Below are 27,890 nucleotides of genomic sequence, written 5' to 3'. Positions count from 1 at the left end.
CGCCCCAGCCCGCTCCTCGTCGGCCCGGCGGCGCGGCCATGGCCGGGTGGCGGCGGCGGCGACCCGAGGCCCACGTCGGGGCCCGCGGCGCGCTGGCGCTGCTGGCGCTGGCCCTGTGCGCCCCCGGGGCGCGCGGCCGGGCGCTCGAGTGGTTCTCCGCCGTGGTGCGCACCGAGTACGTGGACCGGCAGGCCAACCGCACCATGGCCGACGTCTCGGAGAGCGGCCGATTCGGCGACAGCTCGCCCAAGGAGGGCGCGCAGGGCCTCGTGGGCGTCCCGCTCGGGGCCGACCTGGAGGGCTGCGCGCCAGACACTCGCTTCCTCGTGCCCGCGCCCGGCGCCGGGGCCGCGCCCTGGGTCGCCCTCGTTGCGCGCGGGGGCTGCACCTTCAAGGAGAAGGTGTTGGTGGCGGCGCGGAGGAACGCCTCGGCCGTCGTGCTCTACAACGAGGAGCGCCACGGGAACCTCACCGGACCCATGTCCCACGCGGGTGAGCCGGGTGCGGGGCGCGGCGGGGGGAGGGGCGGCCGCTGCACCGCAGTCATGGCCGACGGCCTGTTGGGCCTCCTGCTGGATCCCCAGGGCCAGCCCTGGCCTCTGCTGTTAGAATCTGTTAGGGAGACACCAGATTGGCTTGGTGTGACCTCCTAGGTGCTGTTGGCAGGGAGGCAAGCCTGCCGACGAGATTAGATCTTTGCCATTCAGGTGAAGGAGCTGGCCCCTGCAGGACGAAAGAAAGAAACATTCATGGGAGGAAGGTTGTGGTGCTAGCCGGTAGAAAGTCTCTGGATTCTTAACCACGGATCTCTTTCCAGTCAGCCTTTCCAGAGTCAGTTGTGGGTAGGAATTGAAGCTTTCTCCTAGCACGCCCCACGGCTAGCTCTTCACCACTGTGAAGTGGTAGAGTTTAGTGGCACTCAGGTTTCTTCTCATAAAACATGCCGGAATATTCTAATGCCTTTGAGAAAATCGGGGTTTAATTCTGAGTCAGAAAGTCTGGATTTAAGTCCATGTGTGTTTTCTCACTTGTTAAAAATGAGACTGTGCAATAATACTGGCTCTACTGCCAATGAGAGTCATTATCTTGGGTTTAAATGGCATTTTGCAAGTGTTGCCTAGGTGATCTTTCCTACACATAGGTATTCCCCAGAGCAACAGGTTGCATCTTCTAGCAGTAATGATAGTTTTTAAAAGTCCTATTTTGTTTTGCAAATAACCTCAGAATTGAATCCTGAGTACCATACTACTGATACACTGCAGAGTGACCGTATTTCTGTTATGCCTTCTTACATCTCTGCTCGTTAAATTCACTGTGATTAAAATCTCTTTAGAGGGCCTCCCCTGGTGGCGCAGTGGTTGAGCGCTGGGCCACTGGTGAGGGTCCCACATGGCGCGACAGGCCTCTCTTGCTGCGCCCACTGCTCCCCTCAGCAGTGTATTTCGTCACTCTGCCTGTTCTGTTCCCCTCTTTGGCTCTGGTGAACTCTCGCCCTCCTGCGCTTCTGACTGTACTCAGTGATTGTATAAATAAATAGATCTTTTTTTAAAAAAAATAAATAAAATCTCTTTATAAAGTTTCTGCTGCTAGTCAGAGGTCCTTTTTCCTGTACCTTTGGTTTTTTTGTTTTGATTTCCCTAATGCAAGTTCAGAACCCAACAGTCAAATAAGGGCAGAAAAGTGACTTTGCATTTAATTACTTTTAGAAAGGAACAGAAATCAGTTGAGAGATGAGGAAATGGAGACTGTTAGAGTAACTCTTTGAGGAAGGGTGATTGAGGGTTCAGGTTGCTGAGAAATGGGCAGAAACTGTTGGGCAAGAAAGGGTACTATGGACAATGGAAAGGCATATTTGAAATTGGATGGGAGTGATCTGATGGATCCAGGATAGAGGTCGCTGAATGAGTAAGATTTTTCAAAAGCCTGGAAGGCTTGCTCCAAAATGCTTGTGGAGGGGTTGGCCTCAGATAGTAGAGTTGCAGTTGAAAGGAAGTGGGGGTGAGGAGTTGGGGATGAAATGGGAGCAGAGATGTCCATGTGTTGACATTGTGCTAGGCACCACCTTTGATGCAATTACTCCAGTGCTACCAAATCTAATGATCATTGTACCTAAGCCATGTTTACACACAACTGTTATAAAAAGTCCTGTTAGTGTTCATGTAACTATTCCAGATTATCGTATCCACGTTGTTTGCCAAGTTTAGTGGTTCTGTCAAAAGAGCTTGGTGTATCAGGATACTCTGCATATTTGCAGTCATTTTCCAGTGTGTGCAAATCTTTTTTTTTTTTTTAAGGTTTTATTTATTTATTTATTTATTTATTTATGCCATCACTGGTTACAGTCAGAGGCGCGGGAGGGTAAGAGAATTCACCAGAGCCAGAGCAGGGAATAGAACAGGCAGACTGACAAAATACACTGCTGAGTGGAGCAGTGGGCGAGGCAGGAGAGGTCTGTCCCACCATGTGGGACCCTCGCTGGTGGCCTGGGATCGAACCGGCACTGCAGAGGCTGTGGTCAGCTTGGCAGCCCAGCGCTCAACCGCTGCGCCACCAGGGGAGGCCCTTGTGTGCAAATCTTAATGTAGACTTTTTCTTTTATTTTTCAATGGCAGGCTCATTTGCTTACAATTTTCTTAATCTGCTTACTGCATTTTTTATTAATGATATTAACATCTTTCCAGGAAAATAGCACTATTCTTTTTTTAAAAAATATTTATTTTTGCCTAGAAGATATGGGGTACAGGCCAGAGATGGGGTGGGTGAGAAGATCACCAGAGACAGTGGGGAACAGAACTGGCAGATTGACCGAAGTACACTGATGAGGGGAGCAGCAGGCGAGTCAGGAGAGGTCTACTGGGACATGTGGGTTGCTCCCCGGCTAGCTGGGGATCGACTTGTGCTGCAGAGGCTGAGAATTGCTTCAGAGTGTGGCGCCTAACCCCTAGCGCCATCAGGGAGACCCGAAAATAGCACTGTTCTAACCATGGTACAGCAACCTTGCTTGTTTATTGACCTAATTTATCCAGGCCCAGAAAAAAACATGTCATTGATGTTTTCTTTTAAATTCTCTTTTGGTGAACGTCTCTTCCTATTATCAATGTCCATTTTAACCTGTTTGCCATGAAAATATTTCTGTTTGAGAGAAAAGATAGAAGCAACAGAGTTAGCAATTTTTTAAAAATGTGTGAAAGTATCCGGTGCATAGGTGTTGTGCTCAGTATTTTTCATACAGTGGCTCACTTAATCTTTCTGACAACCTTTTAAGTAGCTCCCTTAACTCTTTTATAAGTGAGAAAACTGATACTCAAGGAACTTAAATGACTTTGTCTGAGATAACCAGGTGACCTCTGGTTAGGTTATTCTTTATTATGAGAGGTGTTGTTATGTGTATTATATATTTAGCAGTATCCCAGGCCTCTCTAACCACTAAATTCCAGAAGTATACCACCAGTTGTGACAACCAAAAATGCCTCCAGATGTTACCAAATGCCCAGGAGTTAGAGGAGATGACAAAATCATCTGAGATTAATTTGGTAGCAACTGACTAACAGATTAAACAGAAACAGCTGGAAACAAAGACTCCAGTTTAGACTGCTGCACTGGTCTGAGGGAGATTATAGTGGTGACTATAGGAATGGAAAGGACTGACCCTCAGAATTTGACCCAGTTGAGTACAAGGGGACAAGTTGTATTGTGACTTTTTTTTTTAAGATTTGTTTTTATTTATTTATACAAGCACTGGGTACAGTCAGAAGCGCAGGAGGGTGAGAGAATTCCCCAGAGCCAGAGCGGGGAGCAGAACAGGCAGAAGGACCAAAGTACACTGCTGAGGGGAGCAGCGGGCGGCAGGAGAGGTCTGCGTGCCATGTGGGACCCTCCTCCGGTGGCCGGGGAGCAGCCGGGGATCAAACCGGCGCTTTAGAGGCTGCGGGCAGCTTCGCAACCCAGCGCTCAACCGCTGTGCCACCGGGGAGGCCCTGTATTGTGACTTTTGAGAATGGAATAGAATTAAGAAATCAGAAAAGGAACCAGCTTTGGCTTATCTGAATTTGAAATGCTAAGCAGAATCTTAAAGTCAGCTCAGAATTGCGGTTCTTGTATTTTGTCAGAATGTGTCCAGAGCAGGTAAAAACTGCTGATTAGGTGATTCTCGTGTTTCTGGGTAACACCAGTCAGTGTTCTACAAAATTGACGGAGGTGGGGGCCTCCCTGGTGGCACAGGGGTTAAAGAGCACTATCAAGCTATCACCAGCCACTGCCTGTCCTGCCAGGGAGCTGACTCCCATGGTGCAGCAGACCTGACCTGTCTCCCCCGGATGTATTTCAGTAGATCTGCCTGTTCTGCTCCCCACTCTGGCTCTGGTGACTCCCTCCCCTCCCCGCTACTTTTGGCCTATACCCCAGTTCTTGTATGCATACATAAATAAATCTTTAAAAAAAAATGGACAGACGTGGCTGTTTGTAGAATTGAATCATCGTAGTCTTTTCCCAAGTCTCAGGGTATATTTCTCTAGTTTTTCTTAAATATGTTACTAGATTCTTTTTTTTTTTTTTAAAGATTTATTTATTTATTTATACAAGCACTGGGTACAGTCAGAAGCGCGGGAGGGTGAGAGAATTCACCAGAGCCAGAGCGGGGAGCAGAGCAGGGAGAAGGACCAAAGTACACTGCTGAGGGGAGCAGCGGGCGGCAGGAGAGGTCTGCACGCCATGTGGGACTCTCCTCCGGTGGCCGGGGAGCAGCCGGGGATCGAACCGGCGCTGCAGAGGCTGCGGGCAGCTTCGCAAGCCAGCGCTCAACCGCTGCGCCACCGGGGAGGCCCTGTTACTAGATTCTTATAGAATCCAGTATAAGCTATTTTGGGTTTAAATCAGTATTTTATTGTGGTTCTAAAATAATTAATGACTTTTTAAAAAGATTTATTTATGTATGCATACAAGCACTGGGGTAGAGGTCAGAGGGGAGGGGGGTGGTGGTGGTGAGAGGATTCACCAGAGACAGAGTGAGGAGCAGAACAGATGGATCTACTGAAATACACTGCTGGGGGAACAGTGGCGGGCGAGGCAAGAGAGGTCTGCACCAGGGAGGCCCAATAATTGATGACTTTAATATTGTATCAAAACAACTGTCAGGGTTACACTGATTCTCAAAGTTAATTCCCATCACTCTAGCAGTCAGATATGATGATTAGATGTACTTTGACCAAGAGAGGTAAAAACTGATTGTCAAATGGTTAAAAGGAAATCTTTTAGAGTATTTCCCTTAATGTAGTTATTGTTGGTTAATAAATAAGAATGAAACTTCAGCCAAAATCTCAGCATGAAATTTTTGATATGGCATTTATATTCTGTCAATAGTGGTTTAATGTGCTTCAGGCCACTTTTCAGGAAAGGGCCAGCCTTGGGTGAGGGAGATTACAAAGATGTATAAGAGTCCCTGACTTTAAGAGCGATGTACATTTTGTACTTGGTAATAGTCTTTCATGAATAACAAATACTTGATGATCTTTATTGCAAATGATCTAAAAATTTAGATTTGAGTTTAGAATGTATTTGGGTGAGTTTTTTGAATAGAATGTGTTTGGATGCTCTAAGATGACACAAATGGCACCTCAGAGACTCTTAGGGGGTGAAATTAAGTAGGATGGTTCCTAGGAAGATTGAGCTTTGAAGGACAAGTTAAGGTGCTGGACAAGGTGTCTCTGGGCACATACAGTGTGCAGTATGGGTGAGGGACACAGAATATTCTGGGTGGTGGGAATAGCATTGCCAAAGACTGAAGGATTAATGTAAAATAATGCATGTAGGAGAACTGCAGAGTTCTCAATAAGACTGTGGAGTAGTATATAAAACAATTATAAAATATATTTGAGCAAACTAAATTACCCAAAACAAAATTTGAAATTCCAAGAAGATCATTGCCTTTATATTTGGGTCCTCCCAACTCACCCTAGCCAACCATAAAAACATTTCTGTTTTGAATAACATTTTCGAATTTCTGAGACATTTGCAGTCACTTCTGGTGTGCTATTTCCCCTACAGAGAAGTCTAGAATATTCTCTTTTTGGGTCATTTCAACTATAATACAAAAAAAAAAGCCAATTTTTCAGATTGATTAATTCATACAGCAGATCTTTTATGGGCCGTCATTGCCTGTGGTGGGGGCTGCAAAACTAATAAATAAGAACAGGTAGTACTGGTCTAGTGGGGGAGAGAGGCCTGTAAAGAAATTATACAAGGTCTATAAAAAGAAGAGTAAGAGATGTTGACACCTTGCATACACAAACGGGTGGGTGGTACTGAAAAGTCTTAATGTGGACTTGTGCTGAATCTTTGAAGATCTGACAGGGAATTTTCCAGGTAGGGCAGAGTGGGGGGAGGTGGATACAACATGGGAGATAAGTTCATGAGATTTTCTTGCTGAAACTTTAAAATGTATTTTCTGCTGCCTGAATTGGTTTTCCAAATCAAAAACCTAATCCCCTACTTTAAATATTTCAGTACTTATCTCCTTCAAGAGAATATTGAAATCTACTTTAAACAGTTTCCTTGTGAGAAGGACTCTAAGTATAATGCTCCAGAGTTTTGAAGCTGTTAACGAAGATAGAATTTCTCATTTGTTTTGTTTTTGACAAAGTGCTCAGAGGAACACAGAAACTTGAAAGAAAATGGAAGTAAACACAGTTTTATTTTTGACACAGGGGGATTTACATTGTGGATATTGGGCTTGCTAAAAAATAGTATATTGGGTATCACTATTTGACAAGTAGATTTTGATCATGTACTATATACAAAGACCTCGTCAAAGTAATAACTTGCCTTCGACAAGTTTTTTTGTCCAATGGTGATGTGTGTACTTTTTGGGAGGAAGAGCACTGCCTTTTTTATTTTTTATTTTATTTTCTTTTTGTAAGATTTATTTATACATACAAGAGCTGGGGTGTAGGCCAGAGAAGGGTGAGAGGATTCCCCAGAGACAGAGTGAGGAGCAGAATAGGCAGGTTGACTGAAATACACTGCTGAGGGGAGCAGTGCGTGAGACAGGAGAGGTCTGCTACGCCTTGTGAGTCACCTTCCTGGCCTGAGTCACCTTCCTGTCCCGGGATCTACGTGTACAGTGGCTACTGATAGCTTCATGGTGCTGAGATTTAACCCCTTGCACTACCAGGGAGGCAGGCCCACTGCCTTTTTTAACTGAATATGGTTGGTAGTAATGTTAAGGGCCTAGGCAAAGAAAAAATTCAAAGTACTTTTTTCTCCCTCATTGCAAGTCTTTGAGTGCCTGTGTCTTCGGTGAAGAAATTCACATATTTAGTTAGGAAATAAACTGATTTGCTCTCATGTGCCAAGAGGCTTTATAGGATTAGCCCAGGGAAGTGATGAATCAGACTGTAAGGGGAAGGTGCCCTTAGTATTGCCTGTGAAGTGACCGCAAGCTGAGTGCATATTTATTAGAATACCCTGCTTCCAGTTTACACCAAAAAGTGTTGCAGAGCAGCAAATCACAGGATAAAATGAGTCTTCAGTCTCGATTTTGTTAATTTAAAATAGTTACCAGAAGCAGTTTTGCTGCTGTAACTATAGTATAGTAAATGCTTTAGCCTTCATCCTAGATACAGTATTTTTTTTTAATGATTTCTTCTACCTCAGTGACCTAAAATTAATTTCCTAGGTGAACATTTTAGATTAATATTACAAATGTTTTCACTTCAGGGTATCTTCCTAATAATCATTGTGTTAATAGCTGTCCCTCTCCCACCTCCTTAAGATGAAACATTTAAGAACCTCTAATTTCATTTTATCTTCCAGTCTCATGAATTTATTAATTTATTCAACAAATACTTATTATGTGCTAGCTTCTATGTAAGGCATTGGTGTAAAGAAATAAAGATCCCGGGCCTCCCCGGTGGCGCAGTGGTTGAGCGCTGGGTTGCGAAGCTGCCCGCGGCCTCTGTGGCGCCGGTTCGATCCCCGGCTGCTCCCCGGCCACCGGAGGAGGGTCCCACATGGCGCGCAGACCTCTCCTGCCGCCCGCTGCTCCCCTCAGCAGTGTACTTCAGTCCTTCTGCCTGCTCTGCTCCCCGCTCTGGCTCTGGTGAATTCTCTCACCCTCCTGCGCTTCTGACTGTACCCAGTGCATGTATAAACAAAAACAAAACAAACAAACCAGCAAACAAATAAATAAAGCATGCCTCTATAAAAAAAAAAAAGAAAGAAAGAAATAAAGATCCCTTTACAAGCATTTTAGTCACTAACCAAATTGGACCAGTTATCATCCCAAATGTATTTTTATGATGGTTTCACAGCTTAGGAAGCCTCCCTTCCTTTGCTTGGTAAACTTTTCCTGCCCATCAAGATGTAGCTCAAGAGGGAAAAGTTCCCTTTCACCCAAGACAAAAATTGTCACTTCATTTCTCCCACTTTTTGTCATATTCTACTTTCTTGCTAAATAAGTAACCATCCAAAATAGAAAAATTCTCATCCCTATTTTATAGCTGAAGAAATATTCTCAGAGAGGACCCAGATAGTGATGTGAGATTTGAACCCAGTCTCTGAGGCTCTGGAGCCTGTCACCCCCAGAACAAGGAAGGGCCAAGGCAAGGACAGTAGGCTGGAGCTGGGTCTTCAGATCTGAGAAGCTTGTTTCTCAGAAGGTATATGACATTGAGCCGCTCTCTAAAGATTTCTCAGCCTTCAGTAGATGAAATTGCTGCCTCTTCAGCTTCAAGTGAGATGTAAATGTGAAAATGTGCTTCAAAGTTGTTTTTCCCATTTATTACACACAGGTATATTTAGATACGTGCATGTGCACACACACACAGACACGAATATATGTGTAGATAGTATCTGTATTTATCTCTACAGATCAGTCCCAGAAATTGTGTGTGGCTGTAACCACAGCATAGAAACAGTTTTGCTTTCTATATAAAAGCTTTTAACTGAAATGGGTACATGGGTTCATACCACTCTTTCTACTTTAGTATGTGCTCAACATTTTCTACAAAAGGAGGTTTATTAAGACTTTCAGCTTATGAAGTGCCATATAATTATAAGCAGTACAGGGCCTCTTTGATGGCATAGGGGATAAGTCTCAGCACTATGAAGCTATCAGCAGCCACTGCAGCACAAGTTTGATCCCCAGCAAGGACGCTGACCCACATGGCACAGCAGACCTCATCTGTCTTGCCCGCTGCTCCCCTCTGCTCTCCTCTGCAGTCTATTTCAGTCAGTCCATCTGTTCTGCTCCCACTCTGTCTCTGGTGAATCCTCTCATCCCCCCCTCTCCCCCACCTCTGGCCTACACCCCAGCTCTTGTATGCATAAATAAATAAAATAAACACCCCCCTCCCCTCACACCTCTGGCCTACACTCCAACTCTTGTATATATAAATAAATCAAATAAATCCTTTAAAAAAAGTAAGCGATACAACTATTAGAGTCATTTCTTTGCTTGTCTTACTTAGCTACTAGATGTTTATTTTCCTGAAAGCAGGAAATGCCTTACTCCTTAAATAGTGTCTCTCTCCCTGGTGGTGACTTGGTAGATTGGGTGAGTGCCAAGGGAACTACACTTCTTGCTAGTGACCCTTAGAGGCCCAGGTAATAGGATTGGCTTCCGCACAGGAGCCACCTTAGAAGGGTGCTCATCTGGTGTTTCAGTAACTAAATACCCATGGCTGAGAGCCACAGCAGACTTGCTATGGGTAAAATTTCTCTACGCAATCAGTGTGTTATAATATGTGGTTTCTGTGTAGTACCAGAGAGCATTCCTTATCTGTATTTTTACATTTTTTTTAAGATTTATTTATTTATTTATACAAGCACTGGGGGTAGTCAGAAGCGCGGGAGGGTGAGAGAATTCACCAGAGCCAGAGTGGGGAGCAGAGCAGGCAGAAGCACTGAACTATACTTGGGGGAGCAGCGGGCGGCAGGAGAGGTCTGCGCACCATGTGGGACTCTCCTCCGGTGGCCTGAGAGCAGCCGGGGATCGAACCGGTGCTGCAGAGGCTGCGGGCAGCTTTGCAACCCTGCGCTTAACCGCTGCGCCACCAGAGAGGCCCCTACAATTATTTTTTGAATAGATAATGTGTACACATGGTACAGTTCTGCTGTGCCTGACTTCTCTCTCTAGAGGCAGCCAGTGTCCCCAGTCCCTAGAGCAGCCTTCCTGAAATAGTCTAGGTTTTTAAGCCTTACAGATTTTTTTTTTGGACACACAATTTAATATGTTGCTTTTTTTCTCTTCTGTTTTGAGTTCTAGCAGTGCTACAATGCCAACACAGTTGCTGTCTCTGTCTACATATTGTCATTTATGTAGCTTTTATTATTGGTATACATTTAGATTGTGATAGCAAAATCTTAGAAAAAATATTGGCAATAAATATCTTTAGAGAGATCTTATCTTGCGCATACGTGTAGTGTATTTTTTCAGTTAAATTCCTGGACCTGAATTCATGGGTCAAAGAAACTTGTGCATTTTTAAAAAAATTGACAGCCAACATCTCCCTTATTAGATTGTAATAATTCCCCCCAGTAGTATACAAGAGTGCAGATTTGTGCTTACTCTCCCCAGTGTATTGTTTCACTTTCTGATCTTTGCTAGTTGTATTGGTAAAATGTTTTCCTATATACTATGACTTCTCATATATGGAAAATCCCTTTGTTGGGAAATGACTGCTAAGGTGTACTGAGTTTTTTGGGGGGATAGGGGAGGGGGACTATTACATGCCATAGAATTAGATAATGGTAATGATGTACACGGTCTTTGTGAATATACCCAAAAGCACTGAATTGTACACTAAGGGTGTTTAATTGCATGTGAGTTACAGCTCACTGAAACTACTCTTTTATGAATTAGCTTCATTTCCTTTGCTTTCCTGTTGCCTTTTTATTACAGGAAATTAGTTTTGGTCTTTGCTATATTATCTACATTTCCCCCCAGTTGGTCATAAGTACTTTTGATCTTGTTTCTGCTCTCATTAAACCATGCAGAAATTTTGGGTTTTTCTGGTTAGTCAAAATTCTTTTTTTTTTTTCTTTTTTTAAAAAATGGAATCTGACGTAGTTTTCCTCCAGTATTATATACATTAAAATTTCCATGTTTCTTGTTCTCTTTTTTAATATATTTAAACTTTGACTTAGTTGGAATTTATTTTGACAAAAGTTATAAGGAAGGCTGAAGCTTTATTTCCCTCAGATGACACCCAGTTATCCACACACTATTTTAAGTCCATTTTACATTGTTGCTTCGAAATTCGTCTTTTATCATATACTAAACTATTTTATGTGTGTGGGTCTAATTTGTGGACTTTTCTACTTTGCCTGTTCTGATCAGTTTCCCATGGACATATTTAAGGTTTTAAAGATTCTAGATATTTATGGGTGTTGCATTAATTTGGACAGATTCATAGAAATTATTTTGCTGCTTCTATCACTATTTTTTGTCTTCTGTCAGCTCCTGCCTTCAGAACAATGTTAAATATAGTGATCAGAGCAGAAATTCTTAGATTGCCTTAGACAGGCAGGCTTTCATTATTTTATTTATTTATTTATTTATTTATACAAGCACTGGGTACAGTCAGAAGTGCGGGAAGGTGAGAAAATTCACCAGAGCCAGAGGGGAGCAGAGCAGGCAGACTGACGAAACACACTGCTGAGGGGAGCAGCTGGCGGCAGGAGAGGTCTGCGCGCCATGTGGGACCCTTGCCCAAGGGCCGGGGATTGAACCGGCGCTGCAGAGGCTGCGGACAGCTTTGCAGCCCAGCGCTCAACTACTGCGCCACTGGGGAGGCCCAGGCAGGCTTTCGTTATTATGTATTAATACATTTTTTTTTTTAAGATTTATTTTCTTTATTCATACAAGAGTTGTGGTGTAGGCCAGAGGTGCGGGAGGAATGAGAGGATTCACCAGAGAGAGTGGAGAGCAGAACAGGTGGATTGACCGAAATACACTGCTGAGGGGAGTAGCAGGCGATACAGGAGAGGTCTGCTGCGCCTTGTGGGTAGCACTCCCTGGCCAGGGATCTAACTCATGCTACTGTGACTTTCAATCACTTGAAAGTGATGAGGCTTAATCCCTTGCGCCACCAGGGAGGCCCCTAAATTAATACTATTAAGTGAAATTGGCCTGTAGGATTCTGTTGTTTTTAATACCATATTTGGTCTCTTTAGGAATAATTTTGAAACTCCCTCCTTGCCTTTTTTAAAAAACCAGCTCTGAAACAATTAAAATATTGATGTTATTCGTCATGAAAGTTTCAGTGATAGAACTCACCTGTGAAATTGACCAGGGATCTTGCTTTTTGAGGGGGGGATTGGTGTCTTGTTTTACTTCAGTAACTACTGTAATAATATTTTTCTTTAGGGATCAGTTTTGTTAATTTATCTTTTCCTTAAAAAATACCCATTTTATTGAAATTTTCAGATGTTTCTACATGGCTAAGCCGTAACGTTCATTTATGTTATATTTATTTGTATCTTATTTTGTGTTCTTTATATTGATTTTCTCCTTTCCCACAGGAACAGGAAATATAGTCGTCATCATGGTTAGCTACCAAAAAGGAAGAGAAATTTTGGATCTGGTGCAAAAAGGGATTCCAGTCAATATGACTATAAAGGTCGGCACGCGTCACGTACAGGAATTCATCAGTAGTCAGTCTGTGGTGTTTGTCGCCATCGCTTTCATCACCATGATGATTATCTCATTAGCCTGGCTAATATTTTACTATATACAGCGTTTCCTATATACTGGCTCTCAGTTTGGAAGTCAGGTAATGATGCATATCTCTTTTTAATTTCACTTCTTAAAAGATAGTCCGTAAATATTCTTAAGTTTCATTTTCATTCATAATATTTAAGTATTAATATTATTTAAAAAAAATTTTTTAAAGTTTTATTTATGCATGCATGCAAGAACTGGGGTATAGGCCAGAGGTGGTGGGGAGGTAAGAGGATTCACTAGAGATAGAGCAGGGAACAGAACAGGCAGATTGACTGAAATACACTGCTGAGGGGAGCAGCGGGTGAGACAGGAGAGGTCTGCCGCACCATGTAGGTAGCTCCCTGGCTGGGGATTGAACTCTTGCCTCAGTGGCTGCGGATGGCTTCATAGGTTGTGTCTTAACCCCTTGCACCACCAGGGAGGCCTAAAAATAATTTTTTAATTAGAATATATTAAATTTTCAATTTTGTGAGACATAGGATACCTTTTAAGCCAGGGTCATTCTTTGCATGTTTTGCTCCTACAGATAACGTTTGTCCTTTTATAGACATAAAGGAATGACAGAAAGGCATGAGGGACAAGGAACCTGGTATTTAAAAAGAGAACCCTGGTCACCAAGATGAGGAGCAGAATGGGAGGGCTTCCCTGTCGCCAGAGTGGAGCCATTTTCAAAGCTGTTTATGTGCTGAAACATACGATTTCAGGAACAGCAAAAAGGAAAGCAGTTGAAAGAGTCAGCTTTAAAAGGCAGGCTTTTAAATTTCACACTTACCTCTGTTGTCTTGAAAAGTCCAGCTTCCTGGTTTTTGTAGGTGGTAAATAATCATTTTTGGATTGTGGTCTCTCTGAGGAGTAAGAAGCCTCTTTCCTTTTAGAGATGTTAACGGATTGAGTGTGTGCTACTCCTAGCCTCAACTTAATGCTTTAGACATAAGAATTGTTTTCTTCTTCAGACATGGAATTGAAAATAAGTATTCTTTATCGAACAGCTCTTAAGTTACATGTGACTGTTCTATGCATTGAGATTTAAATGGTGACTTAAAAATTTGGTTTCATTGTAGTTTAACTTTAAATGAAATTTTCATAAGTTTGCTTAACTATGACTAAACAATGAATTTTTTAAATAGTGATTTAAAAAATTTTAATATTTTTCCTACCTAAGAGCCACAGAAAAGAAACAAAGAAAGTTATTGGCCAACTTCCACTTCATACTGTAAAGCATGGAGAAAAGGTAATTTTTTTTTGGGGGGGGGGAAGGGTTTAGACTAGAATATGTCTGTTTATGTAATCTAAGTAATGCCTTCCAGTTTGCTAAAATCACAGTGTTAATAAATGTGTAGAGTTTTGGCTGGATTGAATTAGGACTAATTTTATGTGCGTGGTCATTCTAAGAAAGGGTTGGCAGAAAGAGTCAATTTTATATGTGAAGAGCTTTCTAGACCTGTCCTGCCTGGTAGGGTAACCTCTGATCACTATGTGAATTTAAATGAATTCAGTTAAACTTAGAACTCCGTTTGTCAGTCACATTAATTACATTTCAAATGCTCAGATGGTTGCACTGGCTGGTGCTACCATTCTAGACAGCACAGACATGTCCATCATTCAAGTAAGTCTTACCTTTTGGCCAGACACAAGTAACTCTTAAAGAAGCCATAGAGCTCAGTTTATGCCATATACCCTGATACTTTAAATTTATATCTGTTAAGTCTAAAATTACCTGTCCATCCTCTTTGAGTCCCATAGTTACAGGGAGAAAATACTAACTGGGATTTGTGAAGAAGAGAAGAAATATTGTTTTTAAAACTACTGTTTTTAAAAAGAAACATTTTGACATGGCCCAATCTGAGGCTTAAAAGGTCAGAATTATACCAGTTTTAAGCATATTTGGGAAAGGAAAATCTCTGATTTAGAACCTCGGGTGCTTAGAGCTTATATACCCTAAAAGGAAAATAGTTAAACTGTACTTAACAATACTCTCTCTTCCTCTGACCAACATAAAGGATTAAAACAGAAATAGCACTCATTAAAAACAGACTTTTGATTTGTAACACTTTGCTATTAATGGTTTATGTGATATACTTTATATTGATATTCTTGGAATTGGATTGTTGGTGGCCATTCCTTCCTCAATACTTTTTCCATTGTAGTAACACTTAAAGTGGAGTAGTTTGCTCAAAGGACTAATTGGTTTCTTTCTGTGTGGATGTATTGAACAGAAAAAGTTAAAAAAAAATTGCATCTCAGGACTTAAGATGAGTATCTGATGTACACATCAGTGAGTCGCCAGGAGCGCCTGACAGGCTCCATGTGCATTCATTGTGTCGGTGACTGGACAAGCATGTATTTTCATGTTCCTCTAGAAACCTTTATTATGTTCTCCAGAGCAGAAATCTCAGTTTTTACAAGTGAGAAGCCATAGATTCATGCGTTTAATTTACTGAACTGAGTCTTTGAGAACTTAATTGATATTGTCCTTTACCCATTACAGAACATTTTTGAAAATTTGCTTTTACGGACTATTTTTATGAGAGTTGTACAGTAGTTAAAAAGAGGATCTGTAAATGGTCCATGAGGTATATCCATATGTTCAAATATATGTGGATTTTCTGGTGATGCTATGTATAGAAAAATAATATTTTTCTTTCTCTTTTCTGCTTTCTTAAATCTGCATTTTATTTGGTTCAGGAGTCTGCTTGTTTGCTCATTTTTCTGGTGGACTCCTTCACAGTAGCATATAAGCTTGCAAACCACTAGGGACTTTAAATATTATTTTGTCATTCCTGCACAGCATATGATAAGTAACTGATAATATTTGTCTCTGTTGTAACATATAATGTTAAATGTTCTTACAAAGTTCTAATAGTCTTTGATAGCAATATATGCATATAAAATCAGCTTTTACTGCCTGTTTATTAACAAGTTATACACAGGGCTAAATATATTTTTAAACCATTATATAAGGATATGTGTTAGCTGAGTTCCATAAAATTAACTATCTCAAGTCTCAGGCACATGCAGATGTTGATTAATAGCCCCTGCCTCCCCATCCCAGAATTCTGGGAAGCGGCGTGTTATTTGTCTGTGTTGGGTCAGTTGATCACTGTGACCCCACCTGCTTTGGTGAGGGCTGACATCCTTCAAAGTGTCTGGGTCCGTACATTCTTAGAAGTGGAAATTTTTGTCACAAGACTGCTTCCACTCCAGCAACTTTTGTTTCTTTTTACTTTCCTTAATCCCATAGATGAAAATGTTAACTTATTTCAGTTTTTAATTCTTTCAACACTAAAGGTGATTATTTTCAGACATTTAGCCCTTCACATTTTCACATATTGAAGGCATGACTATTCTTTCAGCAAATTCTAATGAAACTGCTTTTGTTTTTGTTTTTAATGATACCAGGAAACAAGTAGTTTGTTAAATATTCATCCTCTTCCTAAGTTTTATGTTTACGATTTATTTTATTGCAATGAAACAGGAATTTGCATATCTACAGCCCTTAAAATATGAACTCTTAAAAAAAAAAAAAAGCAAACACTAGCCTAGTGCTTAAATACTGCTCGTGTGATTAGGTAAACAATGAATTTTTTTCCTTTTCAGTCAGCTATTTCATTTTTTTTTTAGTTTATACCACATTTATCAAATTATAATTAAGGACATATTGCTGAATTTCCTATGTAGAACAAAGTAAAATTTAAATGGGTAGTATGAATTATTTAAATTATTGTAGCTATATCCTAATGCTAAAACTATCAGCCATGTTCTGTAAATGACCTCTTAATAGTGGTAAAAAGGAAACACTAAGTAGAAATCATCTGTATTTACTTCAGGTTGTACCAGTACAGAACAGAATTTACTGTTTACCCAGGATGTGGTGAGTTTTACTGAGAGTATACTGTGTCACATGGATGTCAAAAATTCCTTTTTCTTGTTTTTACAGGGAATCGATATTGATGTTGAAAATTGTGCAGTGTGTATTGAAAATTTTAAAGTAAAGGATGTTATCAGAATTCTGCCATGCAAGTACGTTTTCTTTTTAACCTCCTGAGATATTAAAAATTACTTAAAAGGTTTCTTACAAAAGTGTTATGTTTCCCTTATTACATGAAAGCCTTGCTGTCGTGTGATATTTTCATGATCATTGAGTCTCTTAGAAAAGAGACTTGAGCTCTTCAAGGTTACCTGTATTGTATTACTTGAAAATTTCTTTGCTTGGGAGACTTAAGGTGACCGTTGAGACCCATTGTATATCTTTGACATAGATTGATTTTTAGCCTTGTAAGCAAGGCTTCATTAGAATTTTGGAATTACCTTATACATTTAGTGAAGCAACAGGTATGCTTTTAGAAATAAGGAGACAAATGTGACAGGGTGCAGGAAGAGAGCAGAAAGTGGGTCAGAGGATGGCAGGGGCTTACTGTTATTTACACACTAGATTTACGCTCTTTGGGGAATTGTGTAAAATATTTCTCCTTTTACTCTGGTTACACAGAGTTTTTAAATTTTTTTCTTTTTTTAGCAACAAGAAATTATGGTGTTTTTTTTTTTTTAAGATTTATTTATGCATACAAGAGCTGGGGTGTAGGACAGAGGTGTGTGGGTGAGAGGATTCACCAGAGACAGAGTGGGGAACAGAACAGGTGGATTGACTGAAATACACTGCTGAGGGGAGCAGCAGGTGAGACAGGGAAGGCCTGCTACACCATGTGGGTCAGCTCCCTGACTGTAATGTAATACAAACTTGTGCTGCAGTGGCTGGCGATAGCCTCATAGTGCTGAGACTTAACCTGTTGTGCCACCAGGGAGGGTCCTGATTTTCTTTTTAATAATGGCTTATTTGAAAGTTTTTCCCAGAGTTGCTCTTTAGCAGAAGGGGGTACAAATTTATATGTCTTAAGTTGATCAGTTTAAATGATACTTCACACGTATTAGAAGTTACAAGTTAATATATAATATGTAATGATTGCTTTAAAGTACTTTAATGTATAGTAGATTAAATTGTCAATAGTTCTGTGGAGGAAATAAATAAATGACTCGGGCAACAAGATTTTTTTTGAATTAAGATAAACTACAGGCATTTATGTGGGATTGCTATGGTGGGTATTTAATGAATCAGGTCACGGTAGGTTGACTGTGTTCCTGTAGAGAATTACTAAAATAGAAAAGAATTTTTATTCTAGACTAGTTGAAGGCAAATCTTCTTGCTTTAAAAATGCTGCTTGAGATGCTGTACAAGTGAGCCTGTGAAGCTAATTTCTCTTTATAGCACCAGCCATAGCATGACAGCTTTTGTCCTTGACCCTTACAAGTAGACGTGTGCACACATTTCCTGGTCTCCTTGTTACCTTCCTCCCCCATTTCCCCCTGCACTTATTTAACAAATTTGCCAATAAAGCCAACATGTTTCTTTAGTGTTTTTGTGAAAATTGCTCCTTTGGGTCAGTTGGTTTCAGTTTGAGAATGGAAAGAGCAAAAGCTAGGCTTAAGTAGACTGTGATGTAATTAGGTGTTATTATTAGCTGCACTAGCAGATTCTGATTTGAATAAGAGGCCTCAGACAACACCAGTAATAATGAACAACTGTGCCCAACTTGGTGGTAAGCACATGACATGTTTGCTGCTCAGAATGGCCTGTGGTGTAGGTGCCAAGAGGTTAAGGAGCGCCATGAAAGTCACAGCATTGAGTCACACAACCTGGTGTTTGAGCCCATAACTCAGACTGTTCATTCTGATCTTCTTCATGCCTTGAAAACATAGATTTATCATGAGAGGAAAAGCTTTACTAAGGTAGTAAAAGACGAAAATACATAAGGATCTTTTTTTCATTTGATAGTTATTGAAAAATGTAGTATGTGCAAAAATAAGTAAATAGAAAATAAGGTTTTAAGCCCACAACCCAAGACAATCTGTTAAATTGTTCTCCTTACATTTGAATAGTTTTATGAATTTATTTAAGATTATGAGTTTAGGATTAGCTATTTCTGTTATTGGTTTACTTATGCTACATTTATGACCAGGAGGCCTTCAAGTCACTTACAAAGGCACATACAAATGGAACCTAGCATGAGGTTGAATGCAAGTGCCAGATTCTGTTTAATGTAGAAAATAAAATATTATTTAGGGTAAGTGAATAGACTAGAATGTTGATTTGACAGAAGTTAACTTGTAATGAGAGGATGAGTGTGTTATTTCCTTTATAAGAATAAACATTTATTTTAAAACATTAACACATACTTAATTTTTTTAGGCATATTTTTCATAGAATATGCATTGACCCATGGCTTTTGGATCACCGCACGTGTCCAATGTGTAAACTTGATGTCATCAAAGCCCTGGGATATTGGGTTTGTTACATTTTTGTTTATATTCAATCTCTGCCCCGGTTCTTCCTGAGTGATTCAATTTCATTACTGGCCAGAGGCAAGAGGAATGAACTCAGTGTTCCTCCGATATCCTTGTGGTTCTCTGAAGAAATTTGCCTCTTTATTAAAAAATTAAGACATTCCAAAAAATGAACTAAATTTGTTAAGTTTAGAATAACATACTAGATGTTTCCTCATAGTTTGTAATTATTCAGAGTAATTATATTCTGGTGTACTACAGTGTAGAATGTATATATCTAGTCAGTTTTATATAAACAAGAACTATAAAATGTTTGAAATGAAAGGAGCGTCATATTTTCTGACTCAAGGCGCACATTTTATATATGAGGAAACCGACGCCAACCCTTTTGACACCACTTCTCCCAATTCCTGGGCTTCAAAATCAAATACTGCTGGAAAATTAGCCCTGCATTGATTTGTTCTATCAGTTTGTGATACTTAATATGGCCATAGAACCTTTTCAGAAAACAGACAAAAAATAAGAGAGAACATGGTTATACTAGCCATGTGCTAAATGCCTCGCACACATCATTCCATTTAACTCTCCCAGCCATTCTTGAGGTAAGTGCCATTACTATTCCTATTTTACTAACTAGAAACTGAGCTTAGAGAAGCTAAGTAACTCACCTAAAGTCACACAGCCCGTTAATGGGGCATTGGTTTTCAAACACAAGTTTGCTTAATTCCAGGATCCAAGTTATTTAATTCTCCTGTCCAGAATTGGGGACAGAAAGGGGAAAAACACCCAGATCTTTTAGATTGTTAGATATTTTGTTTTTTGAGTCTTCATATACTCTACTAATACCTTCAGGTATTCTTGATTAAATAGTAAACCATTTTGAGATAAAGAACTTTGAAAAACATAATTTAAATGTCAAATATATTCTTTTTTTTTAAGACAATTTTTTTTTTCTTTTAAGATTTATTTATTTATTTATTTATACAAGCACTGGGTACAGTCAGAAGTGCGGGGAGGTGAGAGAATTCACCAGAGCCAGAGCAGGAGCAGAGCAGGCAGAAGGACCGAAGTACACTGCTGAGGGGAGCAGCGGGCAGCAGGAGAGGTCTGTCACACCATGTGGGACCCTCGCCTGGCGGTCGGGGAACAGCTGGGGATCGAACCGGTGTTGCAGAGGCTGCGGGCAGCTTTGCAACCCGGCGCTCAACCGCTGCGCCACCAGGGAGGCCCCCAAATATATTCTTTTTGCTAAACATTTTTAGAATTATTGATAAAGTTTAGTACAGAGTTAGAAATTACAAAGAGATATTTTTAAGATAATCATTTTATGCAGCTTAAAGCTATAAAAGCCCTTAAGGCCTCAGGTCTGCTCCAAGTCTCCCTTTATCTTCAAGCTCAGCATGTCTTCAAAAGACAGATGAGAGACCACTGCCTTAGCCAGTGCAATTTCAGGGAGTTACTGTTTTCAGGTGTGAGTTCCTGAATGTGATCCCTGTAGGCACACAGTGGAGAAAGGTCAGCATTCAAGACTGTCTTACTAAAATCTCATCTACTCTGATATCTAGATAGTTTCTGTGTATCTAGTCATAGTTTTTAATAATGGTAGCACTCTTCAGCCTGGCATAACATGCTTTCCTAATAAACTTGGCTTATCTTCTCTCTGCTCCAGCAAGAGACTAGATGCACCTCATTTTAAACAATTGGGTTCAGGGAGCTGGACAGATGTTTTCCTTGGCAAAGTTTTCCATCTTCCTGTTTTTCCAGCTTTTCCTGCATTTAGAATTTTTTCCACTAGTCAATAATTTTAAACCTGCTTTTCATTTCTAAAAATCTGAGTAAGAGGAATTTCACTGACTTTAGCACTGAGACTTTAATCTTCAAGAGTTTTATTGTTGGATATACATCTACATAGATATTTCATATATTAAAAAATGAAGATATTTCATTTTAGGTAAAGTTGGATTGCTTCTTAGAATGTTAATTTCAGAAAGCTAGAGTGTATATCCCCAGAAAGTAGTTTCGTTTTGAATAACAGAAACCTATAGTAAATCAAACTAAGAAATTGTCTTACCCATAATTTTTTTGATTTTGACAAGTGTGCCATTTTCTTTAGATCCATTGGTCCTGCCCCAATGAATTTTATGAATAGTTGTGACACACAGGCATAGTAACTAGTTCTCATTTCCAAGAAAATGACCACAGTGAGAGAGCTGCCAGTAGGCCTTTGCATTTGCTCCTCAAACCACTTAGGTGTGTCATTTGTCTGTTGTTTCATTCATTCAACAAGCATTTGTCAAAGGAATACTGTCTAAGGTGCTGGATCTGAATTTGGCTCTGGGGAGACAAATAAGATCCCTTCCACTTGTGGGGATTTCACTTTATTGACAGTGCAGTACACAGAGGAAGGAGCAGCGTACTATGCCAGGTGGAGGTGGGAAGATAAAGCGGGTGCATTTTTAGAGGGGCATCTGAGCTGGGTGTTAAAGGATTTGTTTGACAGATCCGTATATTACAAGTTATTGGCATACCTGTGGTGTGAATGTGGGGTCTCAGACTGGAAGGTAGTTCAGTTTGGCAAAAATGATTACCTGGAAAAACAGATTAGGGTAGGTGGAGCAGGAGCTTGGATGTTATGGCAACACGTGATTTGTTGCTTAGTGTCAGCAGTGTTCTGGGGGTGTTCAGTTACCAAGAGAAAATGTATCGCCTGATACTAGAGATGGGGAGGGACTTCTAGAACTCTGATGGAATGGCCACACCCGTGGCTCTGAGAACCCAGACAGGGGAGGGAATGTCTCTACAGTGTTTTCACCTGAAGCAAAGGTGACAAGCCAAGCCAGCGCTCCCCTGTGGTATTAAAAAAGGTCACTGAATACCCCCCACTTTCACTGTCTTGTTTTCTTTAAAGCAACACATGGAGGGGAGATATGTGGGGGTAAGTGGAAGCAAATTGACAGCTGATAGACTATAAGGAAGGAGCCAAAATTGATACTTTTTAGGTGAATCAAAAGCAATCTGAACCCCTGTGTAGCCTTTTGTGGTTCAGATCCTTGCTCAGCTCAACTCCAGTGTCAGTGAGACAGTCTGAGGCAGTAATTTCCGCTCATGTTCACAGCCTTAAGTACTCAGCAGATAATCTCTGTCCAAGAAGGTAGGAAAGTGTGTTTGCAATAGAGCTTCACTTTCTGTCAGTAGTTTAAAAGGTGGCATTGCTTGTATCAAGGGGGGAAATGTCTTTTTAAAGTAAAGGCTTAGGCCCTGAAAGACTGCTTTTTGAGAAGTAATTTATTTTCTATGAAAGCAATTTATTGTCTTTGATGCTGAAGAAGACCCTGATAAACTTTTTGCTATGTATTCTGTATATAAAAGTAAATATTTTGTGTGAATTATCAGCAAAAGATAATAAACCTTGATCGATGTTACTTAGAAAAGGCATTTTCTTTTGTTCTGCTTCTCAAGCTAGAGCTTGAGGATGGGCCTGAGACCCCTCCTCCAGAACCTACCCCAGGAAGTGTTTCGGCTGCTAATTTGAATATTACTGTACCAGAGGAGGACAGAAGTGATGTGACCAACTTACCATCGTCTTCTACTAGTGAGTCTGTGCCGCAATGTGATGCCAGTTTTAAGGAAGATGCAGGGGAAAACACAGCCTTATTAGGTAAAGAGCTTGCAACTTGCAAAATAAAGTGATGTTATCAGTAGTTGAAAGAAACTTAAGTACATAAAATTCAGGAAAACATAAAGGAAAAGTGAAAAATGACAGTCCTGCACTAGAAAACCATATTAGTGATAACATTTTGATAAAGGTTCTTCAGATGTTTTGCTGTTATTTATATGCAGCTGGTAACCTTATTTTTTCCTTAGGACATGAAACTCAATAGGTAAGCAGATGATTTCGTATAGCTGCATAGGGCTACATTCTGGGTTCAAGTAATTTCTTTAAATCATACGCTATGGATGGACTTCATTTTTAGTAACAGACTATAGCTATATAAATACTCTAATACCTCCAACTCAAACTACATCTTTATAGCACCACGAAGATCGGATTAATTTTGGTTAAGCTAATACTAGAAAAACTTCATATTGTGAGGGAGGTATTTATTTTTTGTTGACTATTCCTCTAGAATGGGTTGCCTGTCATTTATAAATGTCATTCTTTTTCATCTGTAATTTGTTTCTTGAATTATAATCTCTAAATAAAAGTAGAGTGCTTGTGTAGCTGAAATTCAGAATATGTCAACTGACTAACACTGGCATTTGTGCTTTGTTGTAGAAACAGGCAGGCGAGACCTTCAGCGTGGAGGACCTGTCTCCTAGCATACGTCCCATGGATGCATCAGACAGCACTTTGGCTTGAATTAAAGGATGTTTTATTTTTTTTTTTCACTTTAGCACATAGCTTGTATATTTGAAAATAATGTACATTCTTTTATCTTCCAGATTCTGATTTGATATACAAAAGGCTAAGCTATTTTATTCTTAGGAAGACTGATTGGTCTTCATATATTTATCTACTAAAGTATATCATTTAAAATGAGCAGTCATTTAGATTAATACAGGGACTGCTAGGGGAGGAGCTGTAGTGTCAAAGGGAGGTGGTGGTTCTCAGTGTTAGGCTAGCGCCTGCGGTACTATAAAAACTAACTCTGTTTCTCAAGGATAGTTTTAGACTAAGCACACTTACTTAGACTAGCTGAAAAGGAGTTTTGGAATTAAATTTAGTAATCAGTCATGAGTTTTCCCTAGAGGAAAATCTGTTTTAGAACATTAAACTTGTAAATGACATGAAAGAAATCTATAGCTTTCTTGCACTTCTGTGTTATATATGATGATTTCAAAACCTAAGGATATTTTTTCATTGTTTTCTATTTGGAGTTATGACTAGATGTCTTCAGGATTTGCATTTTTCCCTGTTATTACCTAACTTCTTGTGATAGCTTGACGGGGAGTGAGATTTGTTCATTTTTTTCTACAAATAAAAAAATAAGATTCTGTATCACACATGAGCATTAAGTTCTTCATTGCCTTGTAAAGGAAACCAAGTAGGCATACTGTGATTTTGGGTAAATGATGAAAATACATGGTATTAACTATAACCTTTACAATTAAAAGGTAGTGGAAAAGTTTGATTTTTATTGTTGCAAAAATAATTTTAAAGCAGACTTTCTAAATTCTTTTACTCATTTCTTTTTCTTATTTTTAGGTTAAAGAAGCAGGCTAATGTAAAGCTTTTGGAGATGACTCTGTTTTTAAAATAATTACATAGGTAAACATACACACACCCTCTCAACCTCTGAGAGGTAAAAGTGGAAATGAGGGAAGAGTTATTTAGAACTCAGAATTGTAGTCTTTGATTGCTTCTACACTAGTTATTGTCTATATTCTTTATTTTGTGGATAAAAATAATGAGAAAAATATAATTTAAAAAAATTGAAGTATTATAGCCAAATATAAGATAGAAAGGTTTATGTAGCTCATTGTTTTCAAGCTATTTAACACACTTTGATTCCAGCCACTGATAGTGAAATACTTGAGTAAACAGTTCTACTTAAATTGCGAGTCTGGAGTCAACGTGAGGAGCTGAAATAGAAAATGAGGAGTTGAAATAGAAAATGTCATGCTTGGAGCACTGAACAAGCAGACACCCTCAAAAGTGTAGGTTCCCATAGTAGCCATTATCTTTGAAATCTGCTACTCCCTTGATTCTGTACCATATAGATTATTTGCTTTGTGTATTTTAAGAAGCATATTAGGGAGAAATGCTGAAATCGATCATTCTTCCTGGTAGCCAGTGAAGCTGACTTAAAAAGAATACTATGACAGATCAAGGTAAATTGCTTTTGATAATTATATAAGTGATTTCTTTATCAGCAGGTCACTATAGCTTTCCTTATTTCAAAAGTTTGAACACTAGGCAGACTGGAAGAATTGTAGCCTCATCTTTAGAAACTCAAGTTTTTAATAGCAGAAAAGGAATTTGGCAATAGGCAACTTCAATACTCAAAAGGGAAAAGTTTCCTTTACTAGAAGATGTTTCTTAGATGGAACTAAACATGATAACGAATGGTCCTATGTACCAGAATTTTTGCTGAAACATAAAGCTGATATGATGCTGGGAATATGGCATATATAAATGAAGGTAGTAAATCAGAGATTTAAGAGTAGTTATATTTATGGTATCGTTTTCCAGCAAATAGTTCTTATAAAAGTCATTTGTTCACCTATGTAGAAACTTTTTTTTTTAACTGTGAAAGTCACATGCAGCGTGTCAAAGAGTTGGTGTGTCCCTGAATGTGAAGTTTTCTAGTCCACTGCCTGCCCATCCACTGCCTGCCCGTGTGCTGTTTCTGGGTTTCTCATCAGAAAACCTCAAAGGTCTGGAGGAGACCTTTGAGGCACCTCTTGGCAGGTAATAATTTCTTGCATGCTGTCTTGTTAGGGATGGATCATGATGATACAAAACCTTTTCTGAAAGGTTGCTCCCTGTTGTTACTGAGGAATGATGACAATAAAAGGCCGAATTGCAGTGTCTCCATCAGCAGTTTGCTCTCTTTGTGGGTGCACGATGACAAAACCTCCTGAAGCGAACCACTGGTCTGACCTCGGTAACATCAGGACTGAAGCTTAATGACTTGGGCAAGCTTTCCAAAAAAGGCATTCCATAGAGAGCTAAAATGTTTTTTACAATGCTCAGTGAAAGTTGGTCCATATTAGGGCTTAAATATTAGTAAATACCTCTCTGTGTACTTTAAGATACATTTGCTGAATACTACTATCATAAAAACACTAGCAGACCTTCAAGAACAGGTGTGTTCCCATTTCAATGAAATATCCAGTGCAACCAAATTCTCCAGCCAAAGAGCTTAGTTTGGCAGTTCAATTTGAGCATGTTAAGGGTAATTTGCTTGCTGAAGGCTAAGATTAAATCAGTGTGTTTGGATTGTAACTGAAATTTAAAGTGTACGTCCTAGTTAAAAGCAGTTTCTTCGGGCTGTATAAATCCCACTTGGGAATTTACATAGCTCTGGATATTGGCTTGAATAAAAGCTAGTCTTGTGGTATGTTGTTTCTGTGATGCAACATCTAATTAGGAGACCCACCTAAGCCTTTCCCAGTAATAAGTTTGAGAAATTTTATTTGCAAAAATACTGATATATGAAAGTGCCATTTTTGCACTGTTAACAGCCTCACCTCTAAAGATTTGCCTTCATTTAGACAAAATATTGTGAATTGAACAAAGTGTTTGCACTGCATTCTTTTAAAATGAAAGAATGTTCTTTTTGATGAGTTGTAGACTTACATAATACAAGCTACAAGCCAATGAGAAACCTGGTAACACCAGTCTAACAGTGTGATGCTGCTTAAAATTATGTGAAAATATGTATTCTGTAGGAATAGAGAGAGTGGAGCCAGTTCTTTAAAGTTGTTTAAATGAATAAACACTGTCAGAATTATTTGAAATACTTCAGAACCCCAAAAATTGATTTTGAAGTAACTTTTTTCCCTAATGTTACTTATAGGGCTGTCTTCTTTTTTTAACAGGTAATGTGAAGACACTAAAGGTAGAAACTGCAACTAAAAAATTAAAAGAATTCAAGATGTGGTTTTTTTTTTAACATAAATTGAAACCATTTGATTACAATTAAAAATTGATTACAGTTATGAATCCAAGACTGTAATTTACTTTGCTGCATGTAGACTCATCTTTTAAACATGTTTAATGAAGAACCTTTCACTGGTGGTGTAAATCTTGACTCAGGCTTCTGTTTATAAAATGTTCTATTTTTCTAAAGCAGTAAATCTAACTACAATAGTATCATTAACTGTCACAAGAAACTCAGGAAGCAGTTACAGTTACTCTTCACTTTACAAGTGAAAAAACAGACTTGTACAAGGGCCAGTGCCTTGCTCAAAGCAGCTAAGGAAGGACAGCTTTGTAGGTAACAGTTGAGGTGTGAGCTAGGTGTTACCTAGGTTCATGTAACTATTTTTTGTTGGTAGCTTATGTAAAATAAATTTTAAGAGCTTTCAAGTAAACGCCAATGCAGTCTTGAAATGATCAGTAGTTGACTATTCACAGAATTTGTTTGCAAATTTTTTATTTGTAACCCTAATCTTTGTGTTTTTTTAGTCTTCCATGGACACAGAGTTTGAGTCACCTGACATTCATGTTCCCAGTTTCAGTTGACCAAACTGTCTTATTTAAGCTCTTCACCTGGTCCATGGGTGTGTCTTTTTCTCTGTTTACTACATTTTTCACATTGTGTGCATTTGCGGTTTAAAATGGCCCCCTTGCAAGGTACCAGAGTTCTGTGTACTGTTCTTAGGCAAAAGAAGGCTATGACATGTCTTCCAGAAGTGTTAGGCAAGCTCCGGTCAAGGTTGAGTTAAATATATCAGAGAAGCAACCTAAGATTAGGTTGCTTCCAGCAGTGGCAAAAACTGTATCATTCCAAAAAGTATTTGACTAGAAAACTACTTTTCCCAAAGCTAATAGGCAGAACAGTGGTGCACACTTTCAGGGTAAGAGAAATCAAGGGTTGTGTCATCATTTGAAGTGTCTGCAGGCAGTCCTGTGTTACAGGGACTTGGGTCCTCTTTTTTTTTTTTAAAGATTTAATTATTTATGCATGCAAGAACTGGGGTATAGGCTAGAGGTAAGGGGTGGGGGGGTGGAGCAGGTGAGAGGATTCACCAGAAACAGAGTGGGGAGTAGAACAGGCCCATCTACTGAAATACATTGCTGAGGGGAGCAGCAGGCGAGACAGGAGTGGTCTGCTACGCCGTGTATTAGCTCCCTGGCCAGCTGGGGATTGAACTTGTGCTG

General features: G+C 39.7%; 1 protein-coding gene and 1 non-coding gene across 4 annotated transcripts; both read left to right on the top strand.

The window, feature by feature from the left end:
- On the top strand, positions 1-27,658 carry RNF149 (ring finger protein 149). 3 transcript variants are annotated; one of them, XR_008554417.1, is made up of 8 exons: positions 1-492; positions 12,520-12,770; positions 13,884-13,952; positions 16,659-16,741; positions 18,966-19,062; positions 22,520-22,718; positions 23,337-25,472; positions 26,606-27,658. XR_008554417.1 is itself a non-coding variant. In XM_037527981.2 (7 exons), the coding sequence occupies exons 1-7, from the start codon at positions 39-41 to the stop codon at positions 23,378-23,380; spliced, it is 1,197 nt and encodes a 398-aa protein (XP_037383878.1). In that variant the 5' UTR covers positions 1-38; the 3' UTR covers positions 23,381-27,658. The 3 variants fall into 3 exon arrangements, 1 of the variants encoding a protein (XP_037383878.1); XR_008554416.1 differs by having other exon boundaries at positions 23,337-25,870; XM_037527981.2 differs by having other exon boundaries at positions 23,337-27,658.
- LOC119260041 (small nucleolar RNA SNORD89) lies at positions 25,555-25,670 on the top strand. The gene has a single exon (XR_005128681.1). It is a non-coding gene; the product is annotated as a small nucleolar RNA SNORD89 (small nucleolar RNA).
- Positions 27,659-27,890: the final 232 nt, after the last annotated feature.

Source organism: Talpa occidentalis, unplaced genomic scaffold (assembly GCF_014898055.3).
Source record: "Talpa occidentalis isolate TD23 unplaced genomic scaffold, MPIMG_talOcc4v2.1 talOcc4.5, whole genome shotgun sequence".
Lineage (NCBI taxonomy): Eukaryota > Metazoa > Chordata > Mammalia > Eulipotyphla > Talpidae > Talpa > Talpa occidentalis.
The sequence above is the reverse complement of the archived record's forward strand: the minus strand, read 5'-3'. Positions and strand labels throughout refer to the sequence as shown.